The 23986-nt window shown below is 44.5% G+C and overlaps 1 protein-coding gene across 1 annotated transcript in view; it reads right to left on the bottom strand.

Annotated features, from left to right (window-relative positions):
• Nucleotides 1-23986, bottom strand: part of tmem8b (transmembrane protein 8B) — a 358579-nt gene that overhangs the window by 16369 nt on the left and 318224 nt on the right. Inside the window, exons 7-11 of the mRNA XM_064936529.1 lie at nt 18322-18418; nt 17964-18087; nt 12064-12206; nt 11529-11707; nt 9818-9964 (exon numbers count right to left, since the gene is read on the bottom strand). Of these exons, the coding sequence (XP_064792601.1) occupies nt 9818-9964; nt 11529-11707; nt 12064-12206; nt 17964-18087; nt 18322-18418 (690 nt within the window). The remainder of the gene's footprint in view (nt 1-9817; nt 9965-11528; nt 11708-12063; nt 12207-17963; nt 18088-18321; nt 18419-23986) is intronic.

The raw sequence follows: 23986 nt of genomic DNA on the forward strand, positions 1-23986 counted from the left end.
TGCACCATCAGGCGGCACCAACAGGCTGGCTGCACCATCAGGCTGGCTGCACAATCAGGCTGGCTGCACCATCAGACTGGCTGCACCATCAGGCTGGCTGCACCATCAGGCTGGCTGCACCATTAGGCTGCACCATCAGGCCGCACCATCAGGCTGGCTACCCCATCAGACTGGCTGCACCATTAGGCTGCACCATCAGGCCGCACCATCAGGCTGCACCATCAGACTGGCTGCACCATCAGGCTGGCTGCACCATCTGACTGGCTGCACCATCAGGCCGCACCATCAGGCTGCACCATCAGGCTGCACCATCAGACTGGCTGCACCATCAAGCTGCACCATCAGGCCGGCTGCACCATCAGACTGCACCATCAGGCTGCACCATCATGCTGCACCATCACGCTGCACCATCAGACTGGCTGCACCATCAGGCTGCACCATCAGACTGCACCATCAGGCAGCACCATCAGACTGGCTGCACCATCAGGCCGGCTGCACCATCAGACTGCACCATCAGGCTGCACCATCATGCTGCACCATCACGCTGCACCATCAGACTGGCTGCACCATCAGGCTGCACCATCAGACTGCACCATCAGGCAGCACCATCAGACTGGCTGCACCATCAGACTGGCTGCACCATCAGGCTGCAGCAGTGAGTAGTTTACATTATACTTCTAGCAGGTGCTGATCACTCACTCACTCACACACACACGCACGCACGCACGCACGCACGCACACACACACACACACACACACACACACACACACACACACACACACACACACACACACACACACACACACACACACACACACACACACACACACACACAAACACAAAGCTCTCCTCCCCTGCCAGTCTGACATGTGTGATTTGATTAGTGGCTGCGTTCTGCACTGCTCAGCAAAATGAAAACCTCTAGAAGACAGCAGATGTTTGGTCGGGCACTCTCTCTTTCCCTCTTTCGCTCTCTCTCTCTCTCTCAATATTTCTTCATCACTCTCTCCACTTCTCTCCCATTCTCTCCCTTTCTCTCTCTCTCTCTCTTTGTCACTCATTTTGTCTCTGTCAGTGAGACAGAAGTAGAGAGGAATGGAGAGAGGTAGAGCAAGAAGAAGGGAGGAAGATCCTGATAGTGTTTACTGTTGAATACAGCAGAATGTCAACAACCAGAGAATAAACGGTGACAGATTACTGACTCCTATATCTTTGTATCACTTTATCTACTTCTCTCTAATGTGAAGGTGGTTCTACTGTATGGCTCTGTAATGTGTAGATTATCTATGGAGATTAACTATTCTGAACAAAAATATGAACACTGAAAAGATTGAAATAAAAGATCATAGAAATGTTCCATACTCACTTATTTCTCTCAAATTGTTTTGTTGTGCACAAATGTGTTTGCATCCCTGTTAGTGAGCATTTCTACATTACCAAGATAATCCATCCACTTGACAGGTGTGGAATATCAAGAAGCTGATTATTAAACAGCACGATCATTACAAAGGTGCACCTTGTGCTGGGGACAATAAAAGCCCACTCTAAAATGTTTTGTCACACAACACAATGCCACAGATATCTCAAGTTTTGAGGGAACGTGCAATTGGCATGCTGACTGCAGGAATGTCCACCAGAGCTGTTGCCAGAGAAATACATATTAATTTCTCTACCATAAGCCGCCTCTCCTACGTCAATAAAGAGAATTTGGCAATACGTCCAACCGGCCTCATAACCGCAGACCACGTGTAACAACGCCAGCCCAGGACCTCCACATCCGGCTTCATCCCCTGCAGGATCGTCTGAGACCAGCTACCCGGACAGCTGGTGAAAACTGTGGATTTGCAAAAAGAATTTGAAGAAGAATTTCTGCACAGACTTTCAGAAACCGTCTCAGGGAAGAGCGTCTTGACCTGGTACCATCGTACCCAACTGCAGTTGTTGTGTAACAGGGTTGAAATAGACATCTTTAGTTGTATGAGTTGTCATATTTAAGCAGCAAGGTTATGTACAGTATGTGGAGCCATCTGTTGTATTATGTGAGTATACGCATCCCTGTATAAATATAAATATATATATACTGTACACAGTTGAAGTCGAAAGTTTACATACACTTAGGTTGGCGTCATTAAAACTTGTTTTTCATTCCCTCCACAAATTTCTTGTTGACAAACTATGGTTGTGGCAAGTCAGGTTAGGACATCTACTTTGTGTATGACACAAGTCATTTTCCCAACTATTTTTGTTTTTACAGACAGATTATTTCACGTATAATTCACTGCATCACAATTCCAGTGGGTCAGAAGTTAACATACACTAAGTTCACTGTGTCTTTAAACAGCTTGGAAAATTCCAGAAATTGATGTCATGGCTTTAGAATAGGCTAATTGACATCATTTGAGTCAAACTCGGTGTCTCTTTGCTTGACATCATGGGTAAATCAAAGGAAATCAGCCAAGACCTCCGAAAACAAATTGTAGACCTCAACAAGTTTGGTTCATCGTTGGGAGAAATTTCCAAACAGCTGAAAGTACCACGTTCATCTGTACAAACAATAGTACGCAAGTATAAACACCATGGGACCACGCAGCCGTCATAATGCTCTGGAAGGAGACGTGTTCTGTCTCCTAGAGATGAACGTACTTATGTGTGAAAAGTGCAAATCAATCCCAGAACAACAGCAAAGGACCTTGTGAAGATGCTGGAGGAAACAGGTACAAAAGTATATATATCCACAGTAAAACAAGTCCTATATCGACATAACCTGAAATGCCACCCAGCAAGGAAGAAGCCACTGTTCCAAAATCGCCATAAAAAAAGCCAGACTACGGTTTGCAACTGCACATGGGGACAAAGATCGTACATTTTGGTCTGATGAAACTGTTTGGCCTTAATGACCATCGTTATGATTGGAGGAAAAATTGGGAGGCTCGCAAGCCGAAGAACACCATCCCAACCGTGAAGCACGGGGTGGCAGCATGGTGCACCTCACAAAATAGATGACATCATGAGAAAGGAAAATTATTTGGATATATTGAAGCAACTTCTTAAGACATCAGTCAGGAAGTTAAAGCTTGGTCGCAAATGAGTCTTCCAAATGGACAATGACCTGAAGCAAACATCCAATGTTGTGGCAAAATGGCTTAAGGACAACAAAGTCAAGGTATTGGAGTGGCCATCATAAATCCCTGACCTCAGTCCTATAGAAAATTTGTGGGCATAACTGAAAAAGTGTGTGCAAGTAAGAAGGCAAACAAACCTGACTCAGTTACACTAACTCTGTCAGGAGGAATGGGCCAAAATTCACCCAACTTATTGTGGGAAGCTTGTGGAAGGCTACCCGAAATGTTTGACCCAAGTTAAACAATTTAAAGGCAATGCTATCAAATGCTAATTGATTATATGTAAACTTCTGACCCACTGGGAATGTGATGAAATAAATAAAAAGGTTAAATAAATCATTCTCTCTACTATTATTCTGACATTTCACATTCTTACAATAAAGTGGTCATCCTAACTGACCTAAAACAGGGAATTTTAACTAGGATTAATGTATTTGGCTAAGGTGTATGTAAACTTCTGACTTCAACTGGATAGAAATATATATATATAAATATAAATGGATGGATATAAATATATATATATATATATATATGTGTATATATAAATGTAAGTTTTCTAAAATTAGTAGAGTTCTGGTCAAAGGGTTGTTAAACTCTTGATTGAGTGGGTTTGCAGTTGTTCTGAAGTTTACACATTGTTGTGGTTGCAGAATAAACTGCGAAAGAGAACAGCACTGTGTCCTTTGTCTGTCTGACGATGAGCCATATGAGAGCATGATAATGCCCCATGTCATCTGAACACAATTCCTAGAAGCTAAAAATGTCCCAGTTCTTCCAGGGCCTGCATACTCACCAGACATATCACCTATTGGGCATGTTTGGGATGCTCTGGATCGAAGTGTGTACGACAGAGTGTTCCAGTTCCTGCCAATATCCAGCAACTTCGCACAGAGGAGTGGGACAACATTCCACAGGCCACAATTAACAGCCTGATCAACTCTATGTGAAGGAGATGTTTCACGCTGCATGAGGCAAATGGTGATCACACCAAATATTGACTGGTTTTCTGATCCACACCTTTCTTTGTGGTATCTGTGACCATCAGAGTCATATCTGTATTCCCAGTCACGTGAAATCCATAGATTAGAGCCTAATGAATTTATTTCAATTGAGACTGTAACTCGGTTAAATATTTGAAATTGTTGCATGTTGCATTTATTTTTTTGTGTAATATTGTAATTTTGGCAATTTACCTCCTTATTTTGTCAGTCAATTGAACCCCTATTTGATGTCATATGTTTGTTTAGTGTATATATAGTATATATATATATATATTAGTATGAATGTGGAAGATACATTAAAACAACATAGACACACTACTATATAATACACACATTAATAACTTACATCAGTGCATTAGGAAAGTATTCAGACCCCTTGAATTTTTCCACATCTTGTTATGTTACAGCCTTATTCTAAAATTGATTCAATTGTTTTCCCCCCCTCATCAATCTAGACACAATACCCCATAACAACAAAGGAAAAATAGGATTTTAGAAATGTTTGCAAATTTACTACAAATAAAAAACTGAAATATTACATTTACATAAGTATTCAGACCCTTTGCTCAGTACTTTGTTGAAGTAACTCTGACAGTGATCACAGCCTCGAGTCTTAGGTATGACACTACAAGCTTGGCACACCTGTATTTGGGGAGTTTCTCTCATTCTTCTCTGCAGATCATCTCAAGCTCTGTCAGGATGGATGGGGAGGGTCGCTGCACAGCTATTTTCAGGTCTCTCCAGAGATGTTAAATCAAGTTCAAGTCCGGGCTCTGGATGGGCCATTCAAGAACATTTAGAGACTTGTCTCAAAGCCAATCCTGTTTTGTCTTGGCTGTGTGCTTAGGGTCATTGTCCTGTTGGAAGGAGAACCTTCGCCCCAGTCTGAGGTCCTGAGTGCTCTGGAGTTTCATCAAGGATCTCTCTGTACTTTTCTCCGTTCATCTTTCCCTCGATCCTGACTAGTCTCCCAGTCCTTCCTGCTGAAAACGTCCCCACAGAATGATGTTGCCACCACCATGCTTCACCATAGGGATGGTGCCATGTTTCCTCCAGATGTGATGCTTTGCATTCCGGCCAAAGATTTCAATCTTGGTTTCATCAGACCAGAGAATCTTGTTTCTCATGGTCTGAGAGTCCTGTTGGCGCCTTTTGGCAAACTCCAAGCAGGCTGTCATGTGCCTTTTACTGAAGAGTGGCTTCCGTCTGGCCACTCTACCATAATAAAGGCCTGATTGGTGGAGTGCTGCAGAGATGGTTGTCCATCTGGAAGTTTCTCCCATCTCCACAGAGGAACTCTAGAGCTCTGTCAGAGTGACCATCGGGTTCTCAGTCACCTCCCTGACCAAGGCCTTTCTACCCTGATTCGTCAGTTTGGCCGGGCGGCCAGCTCTAGGAAGAGTCTTGGTGGTTCCAAACTTCTTCCATTTAAGAATGATGGAGGCCACTGTGTTCTTGGGGACCTTCAATGCTGCAGAAACATTTTGGTACCCTTCCCCAGATCTGTGCCTCGACACAATCCTGTCTTGGAGCTCTACGGACAATTCCTTTGCCCTCATGTCTTGGTTTTTGCTCTGACATGCACTATCAACTGTGGGACCATATATAGACAGGTGTGTATCTTTCCAAATCATGTCCAATCAATTGAATTTACCACAGGTGTTCTCCAATCGATTGTATTGGTCACATACACATGGTTAGCAGATGTTAATGCGAGTGTAAAGAAATGCTTGTGCTTCTAGTCCCGACAGTGCAGGAATATCTAACAAGTAATCTAACAATTCCCCAACAACTACCAAAAACACACAAATCTAAATGAGTGAATGAGAACATGTACATGTAAATATATGGATGAGCGATGGCCTTCAGGCATAGGCAAGATGCAGTAGATGGTATAGAGTACATTATATACATATGAGATGAACAAAGTACGGTATGTAAACATTATATAAAATGGCATTGTTTAAGTGACTAGTGATGCATTTATTACGTCCAATTTTTTATTATTAAAGTGGCTAGAGATTTGAGTCAGTGTGTTGGCAGCAGCCACTCAATGTTATTGATGGCTGTTTAACAGTCTGATGGCCTTGAGATAGAAGCTGTTTTTCAGTCTCTCGGTCCCTGCTTTCATGCACCTGTACTGACCTCGCTTTCTGGATGATAGCGGGGTGAACAGGCAGAGGCTCGGGTGGTTGATGTCCTTGATGATCTTTTTGGCCTTCCTGTACATCGGGTGGTGTAGGTGTCCTGGAGGGCAGGTAGTTTGTCCCCGGTGATGCGCTGTACAGACCTCACTACCCCTGGAGAGCCTTACGGTTGTGGGTGGAGCAGTTGCCGTACCAGGTGGTGATACTTCAAGACAGGATGCTCTCAATTGTGCATCTGTAAAAGTTTGTGAGTGTTTCCGATGACAGCCAATTTACTTCAGCCTCCTGAGTTTGAAGAGGGGCTGTTGCGCCTTCTTCACAACGCTGTCTGTGTGGGTGGAACATTTCAGTTTATTTATATTTATTATGATGTGTACATATAAATATATGGATGATATGATATATGGAACTTAAAACTTTCCACCTTCTCCACTACTGTCCCATCAATGTGGATAGGGGGGTGCTCCCTCTGCTGTTTCTTGAAGTCCACGATCATCTCCTTTGTTTTGTTGATGTTGAGTGTGAGGTTAATTTCCTGACACCACACTCCCAGGGTCTCGAGCTTAATGACGAGTTTGGAGGGTACTATGGTGTTAAATGCTGAGCTGTAGTAAATGAACACCATTCTTACATAGGTATTCCTCTGGTCCAGATGGGTTAGGACAGTATGCAGTGTGATTGCGATTGCGCAGTCTGTGGACCTATTGGGGCGGTATGCAAATTGGAGTGGGTCTAGGGTGTCAGGTAGGTTGGAGGTGATATGGTCCTTGACTAGTCTCTCAAAGCACTTCATGACGATGGAAGTGAGTGCTACGGGCGGTAGTCGTTTAGCTCAGTTATCTTAGCTTTCTTGGGAACAGGAACAATGGTGGCCCTCTTGAAGTATGTGGGAACAGCAGACTGGTATAGGGATTGATTGAATATGTCCGTAAACACACCAGTCAGCTGGTCTGCGCATGCTCTGAGGGCGCGGCTGGGGATGTCGTCTGGGCCTGCAGCCTTGCGAGGGTTAACACGTTTAAATGTTTTACTCACCTCGGGTGCAGTGAATGAGAGACCGCATGTTTCCGTTGCAGGCCGTGTCAGTGGCACTGTATTGACCTCAAAGCGGGCAAAAAAGTTATTTAGTCTGCCTGGGAGCAAGACATCCTGGTCCGTGACTGGGCTGGATTTCTTCCTGTAGTCCGTGATTGACTGTAGACCCTGCCACATTACTCTTGTGTCTGAGCCGTTGAATTGAGATTCTACTTTGTCTCTGTACTGACGCTTAGCTTGTTTGATGCCTTGCGGAGGGAATAGCTACACTGTTTGTATTCGGTCATGTTTCCGGTCGCCTTGCCCTGAATAAAAACAGTGGTCCGCGCTTTCAGTTTTGCGTGAATGCTGCCATCAATCCACGGTTTCTGGTTGGGGAAGGATTTAATAGTCACCGTGGGTACAACATCACCAATGCACTTGCTAATAAACTCGCTCACTGAAACAGCGTATACATCAATGTTGTTGTCTGAGGCTATCCGGAACATATCCCAGTCCACGTGATCGAAGCAATCTTGAAGCGTGGAATCAGACCAGCGTTGAACAGACCTGAGCACGGGCGTTTTTTAGTTTCTGTCTATAGGCTGTGAGCAACACAATGGAGTCGTGGTCAGATTTACTGAAAGGAGGGCGGGGCAGGGCCTTATATGCTTTGTGTCACGGAAGTTAGAGTAGCAATGATCCATGGTTTTGCCAGCCCGGGTCACGCATTCGATATGCTGATAAAAGTTAGGGAGCCTTGTTTTCAGATTAGCTTTGTTAAAATCCCCAGCTGCAATGAATGCAGCCTCTGGATATGTGGTTTCCAGTTTACATAGAGTTCAATGAAGTTCTTTCAGGGCCGTCGAAGTGTCTGCTTGGGGGGGATGTGATTATAATCGAAGGGAATTCTCTTGGTAGATAATGTGGTCGGCATTTGATTGTAAGGAATTCTAGCTCAGGTGAACACAAGGACTTGAGTTCCTGTATATTGTTATGATCACACCACGACTTGTTAATCATTAGGCATACACCCCCGCCCTTCTTCTTACCAGAGAGATGTTTGTTTCTGTCAGCACGATGCATGAAGAAACCGGGTGGCTGTCCCGAATCTGATAACGTATCCAGAGTGAGCCATGTTTCCATGAAACAGAGAATGTTACAATCTCTGATGTCTTTCTGGAAGGCAACCCTTGCTCGAATTTCATCTACCATGTTGTCAAGAGACTGGACATTGGCGAGTAGTAAACTCGGGAGCGGTGAGCGATGAGCCCGTCTACGGAGCCTGACCAGAAGACCGCTCCGTCTGCCCCTTCTATAGACGTTGTATTGGGTCGCCTACTGGGATCCGATCCATTGTTCTGGGTGGTGGACCAAACAGAGGATCTGCTTCGGGAAAGTCGTAATCCTGGTCGTAATGTTGTTAAGTTGATGTTGCTCTTATATCCTGTAGTTCTTCACGGCTGTATGTAGTAAGACTTAAGATTTTCTGGGGTAACAATGTATGAAATAATACATAAAAAACCTAAATACTGCACAGTTTCTTGAGAACATGAAGCGAGGCGACCATCTCTGTCGGCGCCATCATCCTTGTGCACAATTTCAAGTCTCATAGCAAAGGATCTGAATACTTACAGTGCCTTGCGAAAGTATTCGGCCCCCTTGAACTTTGCGACCTTTTGCCACATTTCAGGCTTCAAACATAAAGATATAAAACTGTATTTTTTGTGAAGAATCAACAACAAGTGGGACACAATCATGAAGTGGAACGACATTTATTGGATATTTCAAACTTTTTTAACAAATCAAAAACTGAAAAATTGGGGGTGAAAAATTATATCTTTATGTTTGAAGCAAAGTTCAAGGGGGCCGAATACTTTCACAAGGCACTGTATATAAGTAAGGTATTTCTGTTTTTTTAATTTTTAATACATTTGCAAAAATGTCTAAAAACCTGTTTCCACTTTGTCATTATGGGGTATTGTGATGTCATTATGGGGTATTGTGATGTCATTATGGGGTATTGTGATGTCATTATGGGTTATTGTGATGTCATTATGGGGTATTGTGACGTCATTATGGGATATTGTGATGTCATTATGGGGTATTGTGATGTCATTATGGGGTATTGTGATGTCATTATGGGGTATTGTGATGTCATTATGGGGTATTGTGATGTCATTATGGGATATTGTGTGTACATTGATGAGGAAAAAATACATTTAATACATTTTAGAAAAAGGCTGTAATGTAACAAAATGTGTCAAGGGATCTGAATACTTTCTGAATGTACATAAAACAGGAGGCTGCTGAGGGGAGAACGTCTCATAATAATGTCCTGAATGGAGAGAATGGCATTAAAGACCTGGACACCATGTGTTTCATGTATTTGATACCGTTCCACTATGCCGCTCCAGCCATTACCACCAGCCCGTCCTCCCCAATTAAGGTGCCACCAACCCCCTGTGATACATAACTAACCTGTTTGATGATAGACTTGAGCCTGGGCATAGAGTTGGATAGAGCACTAACCTGTTTAATGATAGACTTGAGCCGGGCCATAGAGATGACGGTGACCCAGACAGACATGAGGGAACCCAGAAAGTCACAGAACTGGAGAACATCGTATTCCATGATACAAAACACCACGATACCAGGCTGGTCACACGCATGGTAGAACTGAAATTATACACAATATATAACATTAAATACTGTAGCATTGTAGAACTAGAATAGAACACAGTTAAGAAAATAATAAAATGGTAGAACTGGAATAAATAAAATATATTCATAAAAATAAGGATGATAATGTGAAGTATTCAGTTTTGAAAACATGGAGTGTGTATTGTTCACATGCTTTTCTATACCATAATGAGCAGGCCATGAATGGGGAACCTGGCACCATCCCTATGGTGAAGCATGGTGGTGGTAGAGAGCCTTGTAGTGGGGCGGCAGTGTAGCCTAGTGGTTAGAGCATTGGACTAGTAACCGAAAGGTTGCAAGTTCAAATCCCCGAGCTGACAATCTACAAAATCTGTCGTTCTGCCCCTGAACAGGCAGTTAACCCACTGTTCCTAGGCCGTCATTGAAAATAAGAATTAGTTCTTAACTGACTTGCCTAGTAAAATAAAAAATAAAGGTAGTGAATAACTGTATATCTTCATGTTGGGTTATGTAGAAACATTGTCTGAGTTCTTAATATCAGTAATATTTTGGGAATCTGGGTAATCAATCTATGTCGGTGTTCCATTACACCAGATTTCATTTCATCAATAATAACAATTTTTCTTGAATAAAACTAATGACGATAACGAGACAAATTGCTTTTCATTTTTGTTGACGAAAATTGTAACGAGACAAAATTTCCAAGTGAGACTACTGGACAATTTCTAATCAGCCAGGACACGATGTTGCTTCTCATCAGCCAGGACACGATGTTGCTTCTCATCAGCCAGGACACGATGTTGCTTCTCATCAGCCAGGACACGATGTTGCTTCTCATCTGTTTTTTGAACTGATGCCAGCCAGAACACTTCAATTGTAATTTAATTAGAAACATTCATGTCTTTGATAATCTTTGCTTTCATATCGGCCATTTTTGCTCTGGTCATGTCAGAATCTCTATTTTATAGTTAACTGAAATACATTGACTATTTTCTGACTGAAATTGACTGTGAATAAAACTGTCCAGAGTTTTAGTCGACTGGTGACAACAAGGATGGAAGGATGAAATAGGACTAAAATGTAACAAATAATAAAAGTAAAACTAAATGTAAAATAGCTGCCAAATAAACACAGCCTTACACAAAGCTGCAGAGGGAAAGCAGAGGGATTGACTGACAACTTCCTTCATGTTTTGTACGTCTTGTATGTCACAGAGTCATTCAGTTCAACGCATCTCTCTACCCTGGGTATCATATTAAACTCCAGAGTCCTACATGACAAGGTTAAACACATCTCTCTACCCTGGGTATTGTATGCAACATATGAGAAGGTTACTAGTAAAATGTTGTAACACGTATCTGAACCATTACAGCTGCAAAGAGGAATTAGACAAGGATGTCTGTTTTCACCAATGTTATTCACTGTTAAGTATTCTTCATAATGACAATAAAATGTGTGTGTGTGTGGGTCGGTGGGTGTGCATGTGTTGGTGGTTGTGTGTGTGGGGGGGGGGGGGGGGAGAGAGAGTGTGTTTAGGTGTGTGTATGAGTGTGAGTATGTGAGTGTGTGTATAACTCACGGTAGAAAAGAACATGGTGAAGATGTATACAGAGGCCTCCAGAAGGTAGTGGCCGCGGACAGCGATCACCACAGGAGGAAGGAACATCAGGTTACTGAGGCAGAGCAGCAAGGTGGACAGGAGCTGGAAACTATAGGAATACGCCTCCGAGGGGTCTGTACAGCCCCAGCCGTCCCAGCCTGGACCCACAGACAGGAGAGACAGGTTAACGTAGACACACACACATTATAACGCAAACACTATTGAATCCATTTTAGAATGAGGCTGTAACTTAACAAAATGTGGAAAAAGGCAAAGGGTCTGAATACCTTCCGAAGGCACTATATCTCCTAGATATAGGACAGACACTTCAGAAACATATTCCTTGCGACATTTTTTTTACTCATGAACTTGTTACTCAATGCATTTCTATAATAGTAAATGGGCTATAATAGCTGCGCTGTTGGAGTAACAGAAGAATGTTGCTGCACCTGCGATAACATCTCCCAATATGTGCCCGACCAATCAACTTGGATTTGATTTGACCCTTAGTCACCTGCTTTGCACTCGCAGGCAGCGTACAGATAGTTGTTAGTGCGTAGCAGTTTGCACTGTCCGTAGGTCCCACAGTCATTGATGCAGGGGGTCAGGTAGGAGCGCAGGTACACCTCCACTGTCATGTTGGAACATGGCTCAAACCTGGACAACAAACATTGACATCACACACACACATCAAATGGGAAAAATATGAAGTCTCGTCTCATTGACTTTTTGTTCATTTTACATTTAGTCCCAGCTAGGGAGAGACGACAGTCTCAGCAATCAAATCAAATCAAATGCAGTCTGCTTAGATGTTAGAGTACACACTGTCCCCTGATACACTGTCCCCTGATACACTGTCCCCTGATAGACTGTCCCCTGATACACTGTCCCCTGATACACTGTCCCCCTGATACACTGTCCCCCTGATACACTGTCCCCTGATACACTGTCCCCTGATACACTGTCCCCTGATACACTGTCCCCCTGATACACTGTCCCCCTGATACACTGTCCCCTGATACACTGTCCCCTGATACACTGTCCCCTGATACACTGTCCCCCTGATACACTGTCCCCTGATACACTGTCCCCTGATACACTGTCCCCTGATACACTGTCCCCCTGATACACTGTCCCCTGATACACTGTTCCCCTGATAACCTGTCCCCCTGATAACCTGTCCCCTGATACACTGTCCCCTGATACACTGTCCCCTGATACACTGTCCCCTGATACACTGTCCCCTGATACACTGTCCCCCTGATACACTGTCCCCCTGATACACTGTCCCCTGATACACTGTCCCCCTGATACACTGTCCCCTGATACACTGTCCCCTGATACACTGTCCCCCTGATACACTGTCCCCTGATACACTGTCCCCTGATACACTGTCCCCCTGATACACTGTCCCCTGATACACTGTCCCCTGATACACTGTCCCCTGATACACTGTCCCCCTGATACACTGTCCCCCTGATACACTGTCCCCTGATACACTGTCCCCTGATACACTGTCCCCTGATACACTGTCCCCCTGATACACTGTCCCCTGATACACTGTTCCCCTGATAACCTGTCCCCCTGATAACCTGTCCCCTGATACACTGTCCCCTGATACACTGTCCCCTGATACACTGTCCCCTGATACACTGTCCCCTGATACACTGTCCCCCTGATACACTGTCCCCTGATACACTGTTCCCCTGATAACCTGTCCCCCTGATACACTGTCCCCTGATACACTGTCCCCTGATACACTGTCCCCCTGATACACTGTCCCCTGATACACTGTCCCCCTGATACACTGTCCCCCTGGTACACTGTCCCCCTGGTACACTGTCCCCCTGATACACTTGTCCCCCTGATACACTGTCCCCTGATACACTGTTCCCCTGATAACCTGTCCCCCTGATACACTGTCCCCTGATACACTGTCCCCCTGATACACTGTCCCCTGATACACAGTCCCCCTGATACACTGTCCCCTGATACACTGTCCCCTGATACACTGTCCCCCTGATACACTGTCCCCCTGATACACTGTCCCCCTGATACACTTGTCCCCCTGATACACTGTCCCCTGATACACTGTTCCCCTGATAACCTGTCCCCCTGATACACTGTCCCCTGATACACTGTCCCCCTGATACACTGTCCCCTGATACACTGTCCCCCTGATACACTGTCCCCTGATACACTGTCCCCTGATACACTGTCCCCTGATACACTGTCCCCTGATACACTGTCCCCTGATACACTGTCCCCTGATACACTGTCCCCTGATACACTGTCCCCCTGATACACTGTCCCCTGATACACTGTCCCCTGATACACTGTCCCCCTGATACACTGTCCCCTGATAACCTGTCCCCCTGGTACACGGCTCAAACCTGGACAACAACAACAGATATCAAATAGTTATATTGTAGTCTTCATTCTCTCATAATTCTTTCAATTTCCATGTCAGCGAGGGAGGAAAGACCCAGCATTGTTTTCTAACCAATCAACTCATGTGTTAATTCCTCACACCTGCAGCGATTCAATTTCAATATATTATGCACACCAATTACCTCCTCCACATTCCTGAGCCAATCAACTTCAGCCTGATAATAGACTTATCATCATCCCCTGATACTGTGTACCAATCGGTTGGCTCGTATTTAACCCCTTACACTGGCCTAAATGGATAGGGGACACATTTAAATGTTTCTAACAGAATAGCTATAAAAAGAGGAGAGGAGCAGGAGAGAGGAGCAGGAGGGGCAGGAGAGAGGAGCAGGAGAGAGGAGCAGGAGGGGGCAGGAGAGAGGAGCAGGAGAAAAGAGCAGGAGGGGGCAGGAGAGAAGAGCAGGAGAGAAGAGCAGGAGAGAGGAAGAGAGAGGAGCAGGAGAAAAGAGCAGGAGGGGGCAGGAGAGAGGAGCAGGAGAGAAGAGCAGGAGAGAGGAAGAGAGAGGAGCAGGAGAGAGGAGCAGGAGGGGGCAGGAGAGAGGAGCAGGAGAGAAGAGCTGTAGAGAGGAAGAGAGAGGAGCAGGGGAGAGGAGCAGAAGAGAGGAGCAGGAGGGGGCAGGAGAGAGGAGCAGGAGAGAGGAGCAGGAGGGGGCAGGAGAGAGGAGCAGGAGAGAGGAGCAGGAGGGGGCAGGAGAGAGGGGCAGGAGAGAGGAGCAGGAGAGAGGAGCAGGAGGGGGCAGGAGAGAGGAGCAGGAAGGGGCAGGAGAGAGGAGCAAGAGAGAAGAGCAGGAGAGAGGAAGAGAGAGGAGCAGGAGAGAGGAGCAGGAGAGGGGCAGGAGAAAGGAGCAGAAGAGACGCGGAGAGAGGAGAGAAGAGCAGGAGAGAGGAGCAAGAGAGAAGAGCAGGAGAGAGGAAGAGAGAGGAGCAGGAGAGAGGAGCAGGAGAGGGGCAGGAGAAAGAAGCAGGAGGGGGCAGGAGAGGAGCAGGAGAGAGGAGCAGGTGAGGAGTAGGAGAGAGTTGCATGAGGGGGCAGGAGAGAAGAGATGGAGAGAGGAGCAGGAGGGGGCCGGAGAGAGGAGGAGAGAAGAGCAGGAGAGAGGCTGGGTCAGTAGAGGGTGAGAGGCTGGGTAAGTAGAGGGTGAGAGGCTGGGTCAGTAGAGGGTGAGAGGCTGGGTCAGTAGAGGGTGAGAGAGGCTGGGTCAGTAGAGGGTGAGAGAGGCTGGGTCAGTAGAGGGTGAGAGGCTGGGTCAGTAGAGGGTGAGAGAGGCTGGGTCAGTAGAGGGTGAGAGAGGCTGGGTCAGTAGAGGGTGAGAGAGGCTGGTTCAGTAGAGGGTGAGAGAGGCTGGGTCAGTAGAGGGTGAGAGAGGCTGGTTCAGTAGAGGGTGAGAGAGGCTGGGTCAGTTACTGTATCTACAGTAGCAGCTGTATGGGTTACTGTATCTACAGTAGCAGCTATATGGGTTACTGTATCTACTGTAGCAGCTGTATGGGTTACTGTATCTACAGTAGCAGCTATATGGGTTACTGTATCTACAGTAGCAGCTATATGGGTTACTGTATCTACAGTAGCAGCTGTATGGGTTACTGTATCTACAGTAGCAGCTACATGGGTTACTGTATCTACAGTAGCAGCTATATGGGTTACTGTATCTACAGTAGCAGCTATATGGGTTACTGTATCTACAGTAGCAGCTATATGGGTTACTGTATCTACAGTAGCAGCTATATGGGTTACTGTATCTACAGTAGCAGCTGTATGGGTTACTGTATCTACAGTAGCAGCTACATGGGTTACTGTATCTACAGTAGCAGCTATATGGGTTACTGTATCTACAGTAGCAGCTATATGGGTTACTGTATCTACAGTAGCAGCTACATGGGTTACTGTATCTACAGTAGCAGCTATATGGGTTACTGTATCTACAGTAGCAGCTATATGGGTTACTGTATCTACAGTAGCAGCTATATGGGTTACTGTATCTACAGTAGCAGCTATATGGGTTACTGTATCTACAGTAGCAGCTACATGGGTTACTGTATCTACAGTAGCAGCTATATGGGTTACTGTATCTACAGAAGCAGCTGTATGGGTTACTGTATCTACAGTAGCAGCTATATGGGTTACTGTATCTACAGTAGCAGCTATATGGGTTACTGTAACCACAGTAGCAGCTATATGGGTTACTGTATCTACAGTAGCAGCTATATGGGTTACTGTATCTACAGTAGCAGCTATATGGGTTACTGTATCTACAGTAGCAGCTATATGGGTTACTGTATCTACAGTAGCAGCTATATGGGTTACTGTATCTACAGTAGCAGCTATATGGGTTACTGTATCTACAGTAGCAGGGTAATAGCAGGTATCTCACTCATATACTCAGTTAGGGTAATAGCAGGTATCTCACCCATATACTCAGTTAGGGTAATAGCAGGTATCTCACCCATATACTCAGTTAGGGTAATAGCAGGTATCTCACCCATATACTCAGTTAGGGTAATAGCAGGTATCTCACCCATATACTCAGTTAGGGTAATATCAGGTATCTCACCCATATACTCAGTTAGGGTAATAGCAGGTATCTCACCCATATACTCAGTTAGGGTAATATCAGGTATATCTACAGTCACCCATATACTCAGTTAGGGTAATAGCAGGTATCTCACCCATATACTCAGTTAGGGTAATAGCAGGTATCTCACCCATATACTCAGTTAGGGTAATATCAGGTTTCTCACCCATATACTCAGTTAGGGTAATAGCAGGTATCTCACCCATATACTCAGTTAGGGTAATAGCAGGTATCTCACCCATATACTCAGTTAGGGTAATAGCAGGTATCTCACCCATATACTCAGTTAGGGTAATAGCAGGTATCTCACCCATATACTCAGTTAGGGTAATAGCAGGTATCTCACCCATATACTCAGTTAGGGTAATATCAGGTATCTCACCCATATACTCAGTTAGGGTAATAGCAGGTATCTCACCCATATACTCAGTTAGGGTAATAGCAGGTATCTCACCCATATACTCAGTTAGGGTAATATCAGGTATCTCACCCATATACTCAGTTAGGGTAATAGCAGGTATCTCACCCATATACTCAGTTAGGGTAATATCAGGTATCTCACCCATATACTCAGTTAGGGTAATAGCAGGTATCTCACCCATATACTCAGTTAGGGTAATAGCAGGTATCTCACCCATATACTCAGTTAGGGTAATAGCAGGTATCTCACCCATATACTCAGTTAGGGTAATAGCAGGTATCTCACCCATATACTCAGTTAGGGTAATAGCAGGTATCTCACCCATATACTCAGTTAGGGTAATAGCAGGTATCTCACCCATATACTCAGTTAGGGTAATAGCAGGTATCTCACCCATATACTCAGTTAGGGTAATAGCAGGTATCTCACCCATATACTCAGTTAGGGTAATAGCAGGTATCTCACCCATATACTCAGTTAGAGTAATAGCAGGTATCTCACCCATATACTCAGTTAGGGTAATAGCAGGTATCTCACCCATATACTCAGTTAGGGTAATAGCAGGTATCTCACCCATATACTCAGTTAGGGTAATAGCAGGTATCTCACCCATATACTCAGTTAGGGTAATAGCAGGTATCTCACCCATATACTCAGTTAGGGTAATAGCAGGTATCTCACCCATATACTCAGTTAGGGTAATAGCAGGTATCTCACCCATATACTCAGTTAGGGTAATAGCAGGTATCTCACCCATATACTCAGTTAGAGTAATAGCAGGTATCTCACCCATATACTCAGTTAGGGTAATAGCAGGTATCTCACCCATATACTCAGTTAGGGTAATAGCAGGTATCTCACCCATATACTCAGTTAGGGTAATAGCAGGTATCTCACCCATATACTCAGTTAGGGTAATAGCAGGTATCTCACCCATATACTCAGTTAGGGTAATAGCAGGTATCTCACCCATGTTCGGTGGCACAGAGGGATCTCAGGCTGAGGTACCAGGTGCCAGTCTGGGGGTAGGGGATCCTCAGCTTAGTGATGTTGGAGCTGGAGTTTACTGACAACAGGAAGCCTGATACGGAATCTGGAGGGGGGGGGCAGAGACAGAGAGAGGGAGGGAGAGACAGAGAGAGGGAGGGAGAGACAACGAGAGGGAAAGAGAGAAAGAGGGAGAGGGAGAGAAAGAGAGGGAGAGAGATTTATTTGATCACAAGCTAGTTTCTTTACATTTATCTGATTTTATGGGAATAAACGCCTGGATTATAGTAATATCTGTTATCACTGCAATATGTTCTATCAAAGCAGCTGCTCCTCCTACCTGATTCACATTTGACAGAGGAGTTGTCTTTCAGGGACAGGGGCATGCCGTGGTTCAGACAGCCAAACACCGTGATGTTCTCCCCTCTCAACGAAGACTGCAGGGGAAACACCTCCGTTAGTCAGGGCATTTCATTTTACAACAACACTACAGTCCTGAGCTGGGAGGAGAAATGGAGTTGAGACACTGGAGGTTGAGACTGATCCCTGGAGGAGACCAATCCTCCATAATGACTTGTTACTGTATAATCCCTGTAGGAGACCAATCCTCCATCACGGCTTGTTACTGTATAATCCCTGTAGGAGACCAATCCTCCATCATGGCTTGTTACTGTATAATCCATGTAGGAGACCAATCCTCCATAATGGCTTGTTACTGTATAATCCCTGTAGGAGACCAATCCTCCATCATGGCTTGTTACTGTATAATCCCTGTAGGAGACCAATCCTCCATCATGGCTTGTTACTGTATAATCCATGTAGGAGACCAATCCTCCATAATGGCTTGTTACTGTATAATCCCTGTAGGAGACCAATCCTCCATCATGGCTTGTTACTGTATAATCCCTGTAGGAGACCAATCCTCCATCATGGCTTGTTACTGTATAATCCCTGTAGGAGACCAATCCTCCATAATGGCTTGTTACTGTATAATCCCAGTAGGAGACCAATCCTCCATAATGGCTTGTTACTGTATAATCCCTGTAGGAGACCAATCCTCCATAATGGCTTGTTACTGTATAATCCCTGTAGGAGACCAATCCTCCATAATGGCTTGTTACTGTATAATCCCTGTAGGAGACCAATCCTCCATCATGGCTTGTTACTGTATAATCCCTGTAGGAGACCAATCCTCCATCATGGCTTGTTACTGTATAATCCCTGTAGGAGACCAATCCTCCATCATGGCTTGTTACTGTATAATCCCTGTAGGAGACCAATCCTCCATCATGGCTTGTTACTGTATAGCAATTAACAGTAAACATTACACTCAAAAAGGTTTAAAAAAAGACAAACAAACTTCAGTGTTTTAGCAATGTGCAAATAGTTGTAGTATGAATAGTGGGGGAATATAATTGAACAGATAAATATAGGTTGAATTTGGAAATGGTGTTTGTTCTCCACTGGTTACTCATGGCAACGGGCTGCAAATCTTGCTGCTGTGATTGGGGCTGTAACGGTGACCATATCACTGCCACACCGTCGGCCACACATCTCCGAGCTTCCCTTTACAACAGGAGTATATCAAGCTGCCATGAAAATGAACTATGGGAAAACTGTCCTCCATTAGCTATTGAAGTGCATAGATTAACTGTATTTTTTCCCTCTGCCCCTGTGTCACGTGGCATCAAGGTTCGGGAGACAGGCGCAGGAATGCGTAATAGGATTTTTTATTAAACACAAATTACAGCGTGCCGTGTAAAGGCATTGGGACGAAGACCAAACAAATACGTAGCAAAAACACAGGGATGAGACCTGTAATCATCTGCACAATGATCATCACACTGGACGAGACCTGTAATCATCTGCACAATGATCATCACACTGGACGAGACCTGTAATCATCTGCACAATGATCATCACACTGGACGAGACCTGTAACCATCTGCACAATGATCATCACACTGGACGAGACCTGTAATCATCTGCACAATGATCATCACACTGGACGAGACCTGTAATCATCTGCACAATGATCATCACACTGGACGAGACCTGTAACCATCTGCAGAATGATCATCACGCTGGACGAGACCTGTAACCATCTGCACAATAATCATCACACTGGACGAGACCTGTAATCATCTTCACAATGATCATCACACTGGATGAGACCTGTAATCATCTGCTCAATGATCATCACACTGGACGAGACCTGTAATCATCTGCACAATGATCATCACACTGGACGAGACCTGTAATCATCTGCACAATGATCATCACACTGGACGAGACCTGTAACCATCTGCACAATGATCATCACACTGGACGAGACCTGTAATCATCTGCACAATGATCATCACACTGGACGAGACCTGTAATCATCTGCACAATGATCATCACACTGGACGAGACCTGTAACCATCTGCACAATGATCATCACGCTGGACGAGACCTGTAACCATCTGCACAATAATCATCACACTGGACGAGACCTGTAATCATCTTCACAATGATCATCACACTGGACGAGACCTGTAACCATCTGCACAATGATCATCACACTGGACGAGACCTGTAATCATCTGCTCAATCCACAAGGGCACCAAACCCAAAACACACTGCTCAGGTACTCACACGCGGACACTGTAACAATAATGGACAGCCCATTGGAAACCAAAGGGCACACTTCTACCAGTACTAATCAGTGGGAAAAGGGGACAGGTGTGTGTAATGAACGTTCCCGAGGGATCCGTGACACCCTGTTCTGATACAGGTGCATGATAATGGTCCATTCCAAAGCAAAACAAATTTCACACACATATGATTTAGTATATGTAAAGACAAGATTACATCAAGAATATGATTTAGTATATGTAAAGACAAGATTACATCAAGAATATGAATTAGTATATGTAAAGACAAGATTACATCAAGAATAGTCTAAGTGACAATATTAGCCTATCACTTGTAAATGATATATTATCACTTGTAAATGATATATTATCACTTGTAAATGATGCCGAGCGTAAAGCAAGTAACAGTGCCTTTTTTCTCTACTTTTTGTAATTATAGTTGCACACCTCAAGCCCATAGGCCTATATGTTTTGATAAGGTTTGTATCACAACTAAAGTAGCCAAATAGCTTCTTAAAATGAATCACATTAATTCGCTTTACAAAGGGTGTAGAGCCTAACTACATATATAATCTGTGCTTGAGTTTCAAGTTTGGGGAAGATAATTTTCACCTTTATAATAAAAGCATTACATGTGTAATCACATTTGTGGTCACTTTTTTTGGTGTTTTCCTGCTAATGGAACATTTGTGCCTACTGCCGTTTGCTCATTTCTGCCCTTATAATGTGAAGAAATGTACTAATAGTTGATCAACATTTTAAAGCTAAACGTTCTGATCTGTTGCGTCAACCACATTGCGTAAAAAAGGTTTTCTGATGCTAGTGGTTGTATTAATTTGGGAAACTATCGCATCCCACAACTGTCCCCAGACTATGTTTGGAATATTTATTTATTGCACAGAATAGGTCAACTTTTGTACTATGAGGATAGTAGGTTGACATAGGCTAGTACTTTTGCGGTTCATTAGGCTTACTCATCCTGTTGGCTGATGAAAACTAAATGTGCACAATTCTTCCAATATTTTCAATATGCATCTCAGAATTGGATAAGGACACGCGCAGTTGCGTCCCCGATGTGTCTGTCTTCACTTGTAGACTGTGAGAAAGACTGTGTGCTTCGGAGCACACAGCACTCAGGGAGAAGGGAATTATAATTATTTTATATAAGCAAAGGGCACAACGGCCACTGGCCGCAAAAGGCATGGATCTTTTTAGGGGGCATTACGGCCACACAAAGGGGATGGATCTTTTTAGGGGGCATTACGGCCACACAAAGGGGATGGATCTTTTTAGGGGGCATTACGGCCACACAAAGGGGATGGATCTTTTTAGGGGGCATTACGGCCACACAAAGGGGATGGATCTTTTTAGGGGGCATTACGGCCACACAAAGGGGATGGATCTTTTTAGGGGGCATTACGGCCACACAAAGGGGATGGATCTTTTTAGGGGCATTACGGCCACACAAAGGGGATGGATCTTTTTAGGGGCATTACGGACACACAAAGGGGATGGATCTTTTAGGGGGCATTACGGCCACACAAAGGGGATGGATCTTTTTAGGGGCATTACGGCCACACAAAGGGGATGGATCTTTTAGGGGCATTACGGACACACAAAGGGGATGGATCTTTTTAGGGGCATTACGGCCACACAAAGGGGATGGATCTTTTAGGGCGCATTACGGCCACACAAAGGGGATGGATCTTTTTAGGGGCATTACGGCCACACAAAGGGGATGGATCTTTTAAGGGGCATTACGGCCACACAAAGGGGATGGATCTTTTTAGGGGGCATTACGGCCACACAAAGGGGATGGATCTTTTTAGGGGCATTACGGCCACACAAAGGGGATGGATCTTTTTAGGGGCATTACGGCCACACAAAGGGGATGGATCTTTTTAGGGGCATTACGGCCACACAAAGGGGATGGATCTTTTAGGGGGCATTACGGCCACACAAAGGGGATGGATCTTTTTAGGGGCATTACGGACACACAAAGGGGATGGATCTTTTTAGGGGGCATTACGGACACACAAAGGGGATGGATCTTTTTAGGGGCATTACGGCCACACAAAGGGGATGGATCTTTTAGGGGCATTACGGACACACAAAGGGGATGGATCTTTTTAGGGGGCATTACGGCCACACAAAGGGGATGGATCTTTTTAGGGGGCATTACGGCCACACAAAGGGGATGGATCTTTTTAGGGGGCATTACGGACACACAAAGGGGATGGACCTTTTAAGGGGGCATTACGGCCACACAAAGGGGATGGATCTTTTTAGGGGCATTACGGCCACACAAAGGGGATGGATCTTTTTAGGGGGCATTACGGACACACAAAGGGGATGGATCTTTTTAGGGGGCATTACGGACACACAAAGGGGATGGATCTTTTTAGGGGGCATTACGGACACACAAAGGGGATGGATCTTTTTAGGGGGCATTACGGCCACACAAAGGGGAAGGATCTTTTTAGGGGGCATTACGGACACACAAAGGCATGGATCTTTTTAGGGGGCATTACGGCCACACAAAGCGGATGGATCTTTTTAGGGGACATTACGGCCACACAAAGGCATGGATCTTTTTAGGGGGCATTACGGACACAAAAGGGGATGGATCTTTTTTTAGGGGGCATTACGGACACAAAAGGGGATGTCATTGGGAAATTCAAAGGCATTATCAAGTGCTTGTCAAATTAAATGAGAGACTGATGTAGTGTGTACAGCCGGCGCAAAACAAACAAAGCAGAGCTCATGCCTTTCAAGTTACTTTTTTTCTGATCACCATTAGAGTCTCATCATGCAGCCTTACAATGTATTACAAATCAAAACATATAGCCCAACGTTTGTAGAACAACTAGTTACATGAATGACTCTACATTAAGCACATAGGAGACCTGTGTCTTTGTTAAACCTATCAACACAGAATAGCTGCATGTTCACACTCCCTCAAATCATTTGGAGAAAATATCCTTTCTGTTGTATTCAGCTTTGTTTAATTGTGTCCTATAAAAATAATGCTATAAAATAATACTATAAAATAATTCCACGTACTCCTAAGCACATCGTGTCTGCTAAATGAACTAGTGTATCCCACAGCCATTTGGCATAGCCACATCCGGACCTAACATAAGGACAACTCAGAGGATGCTGTTCTGTTCTTCTGAAATAGAATACATTTTCTTCATATCATGTTCCTTTAGACCCCTCTAAAATAAATTATCAATTTATTGTAAAGCTGTAGGCTATATTACATGGATTTATTGTGATGGTGTAGACTATATTACATGGATTTATTAGACTTTTAAAATGTAGATGTTCCAAAGGTCTGCATCAGTGGCTTGTAGGCTGTGTGGAAGC

The sequence above is a fragment of the Oncorhynchus masou genome, chromosome 25 (genome assembly GCF_036934945.1).
Source record: "Oncorhynchus masou masou isolate Uvic2021 chromosome 25, UVic_Omas_1.1, whole genome shotgun sequence".
Taxonomy (NCBI): Eukaryota; Metazoa; Chordata; class Actinopteri; order Salmoniformes; family Salmonidae; genus Oncorhynchus; species Oncorhynchus masou.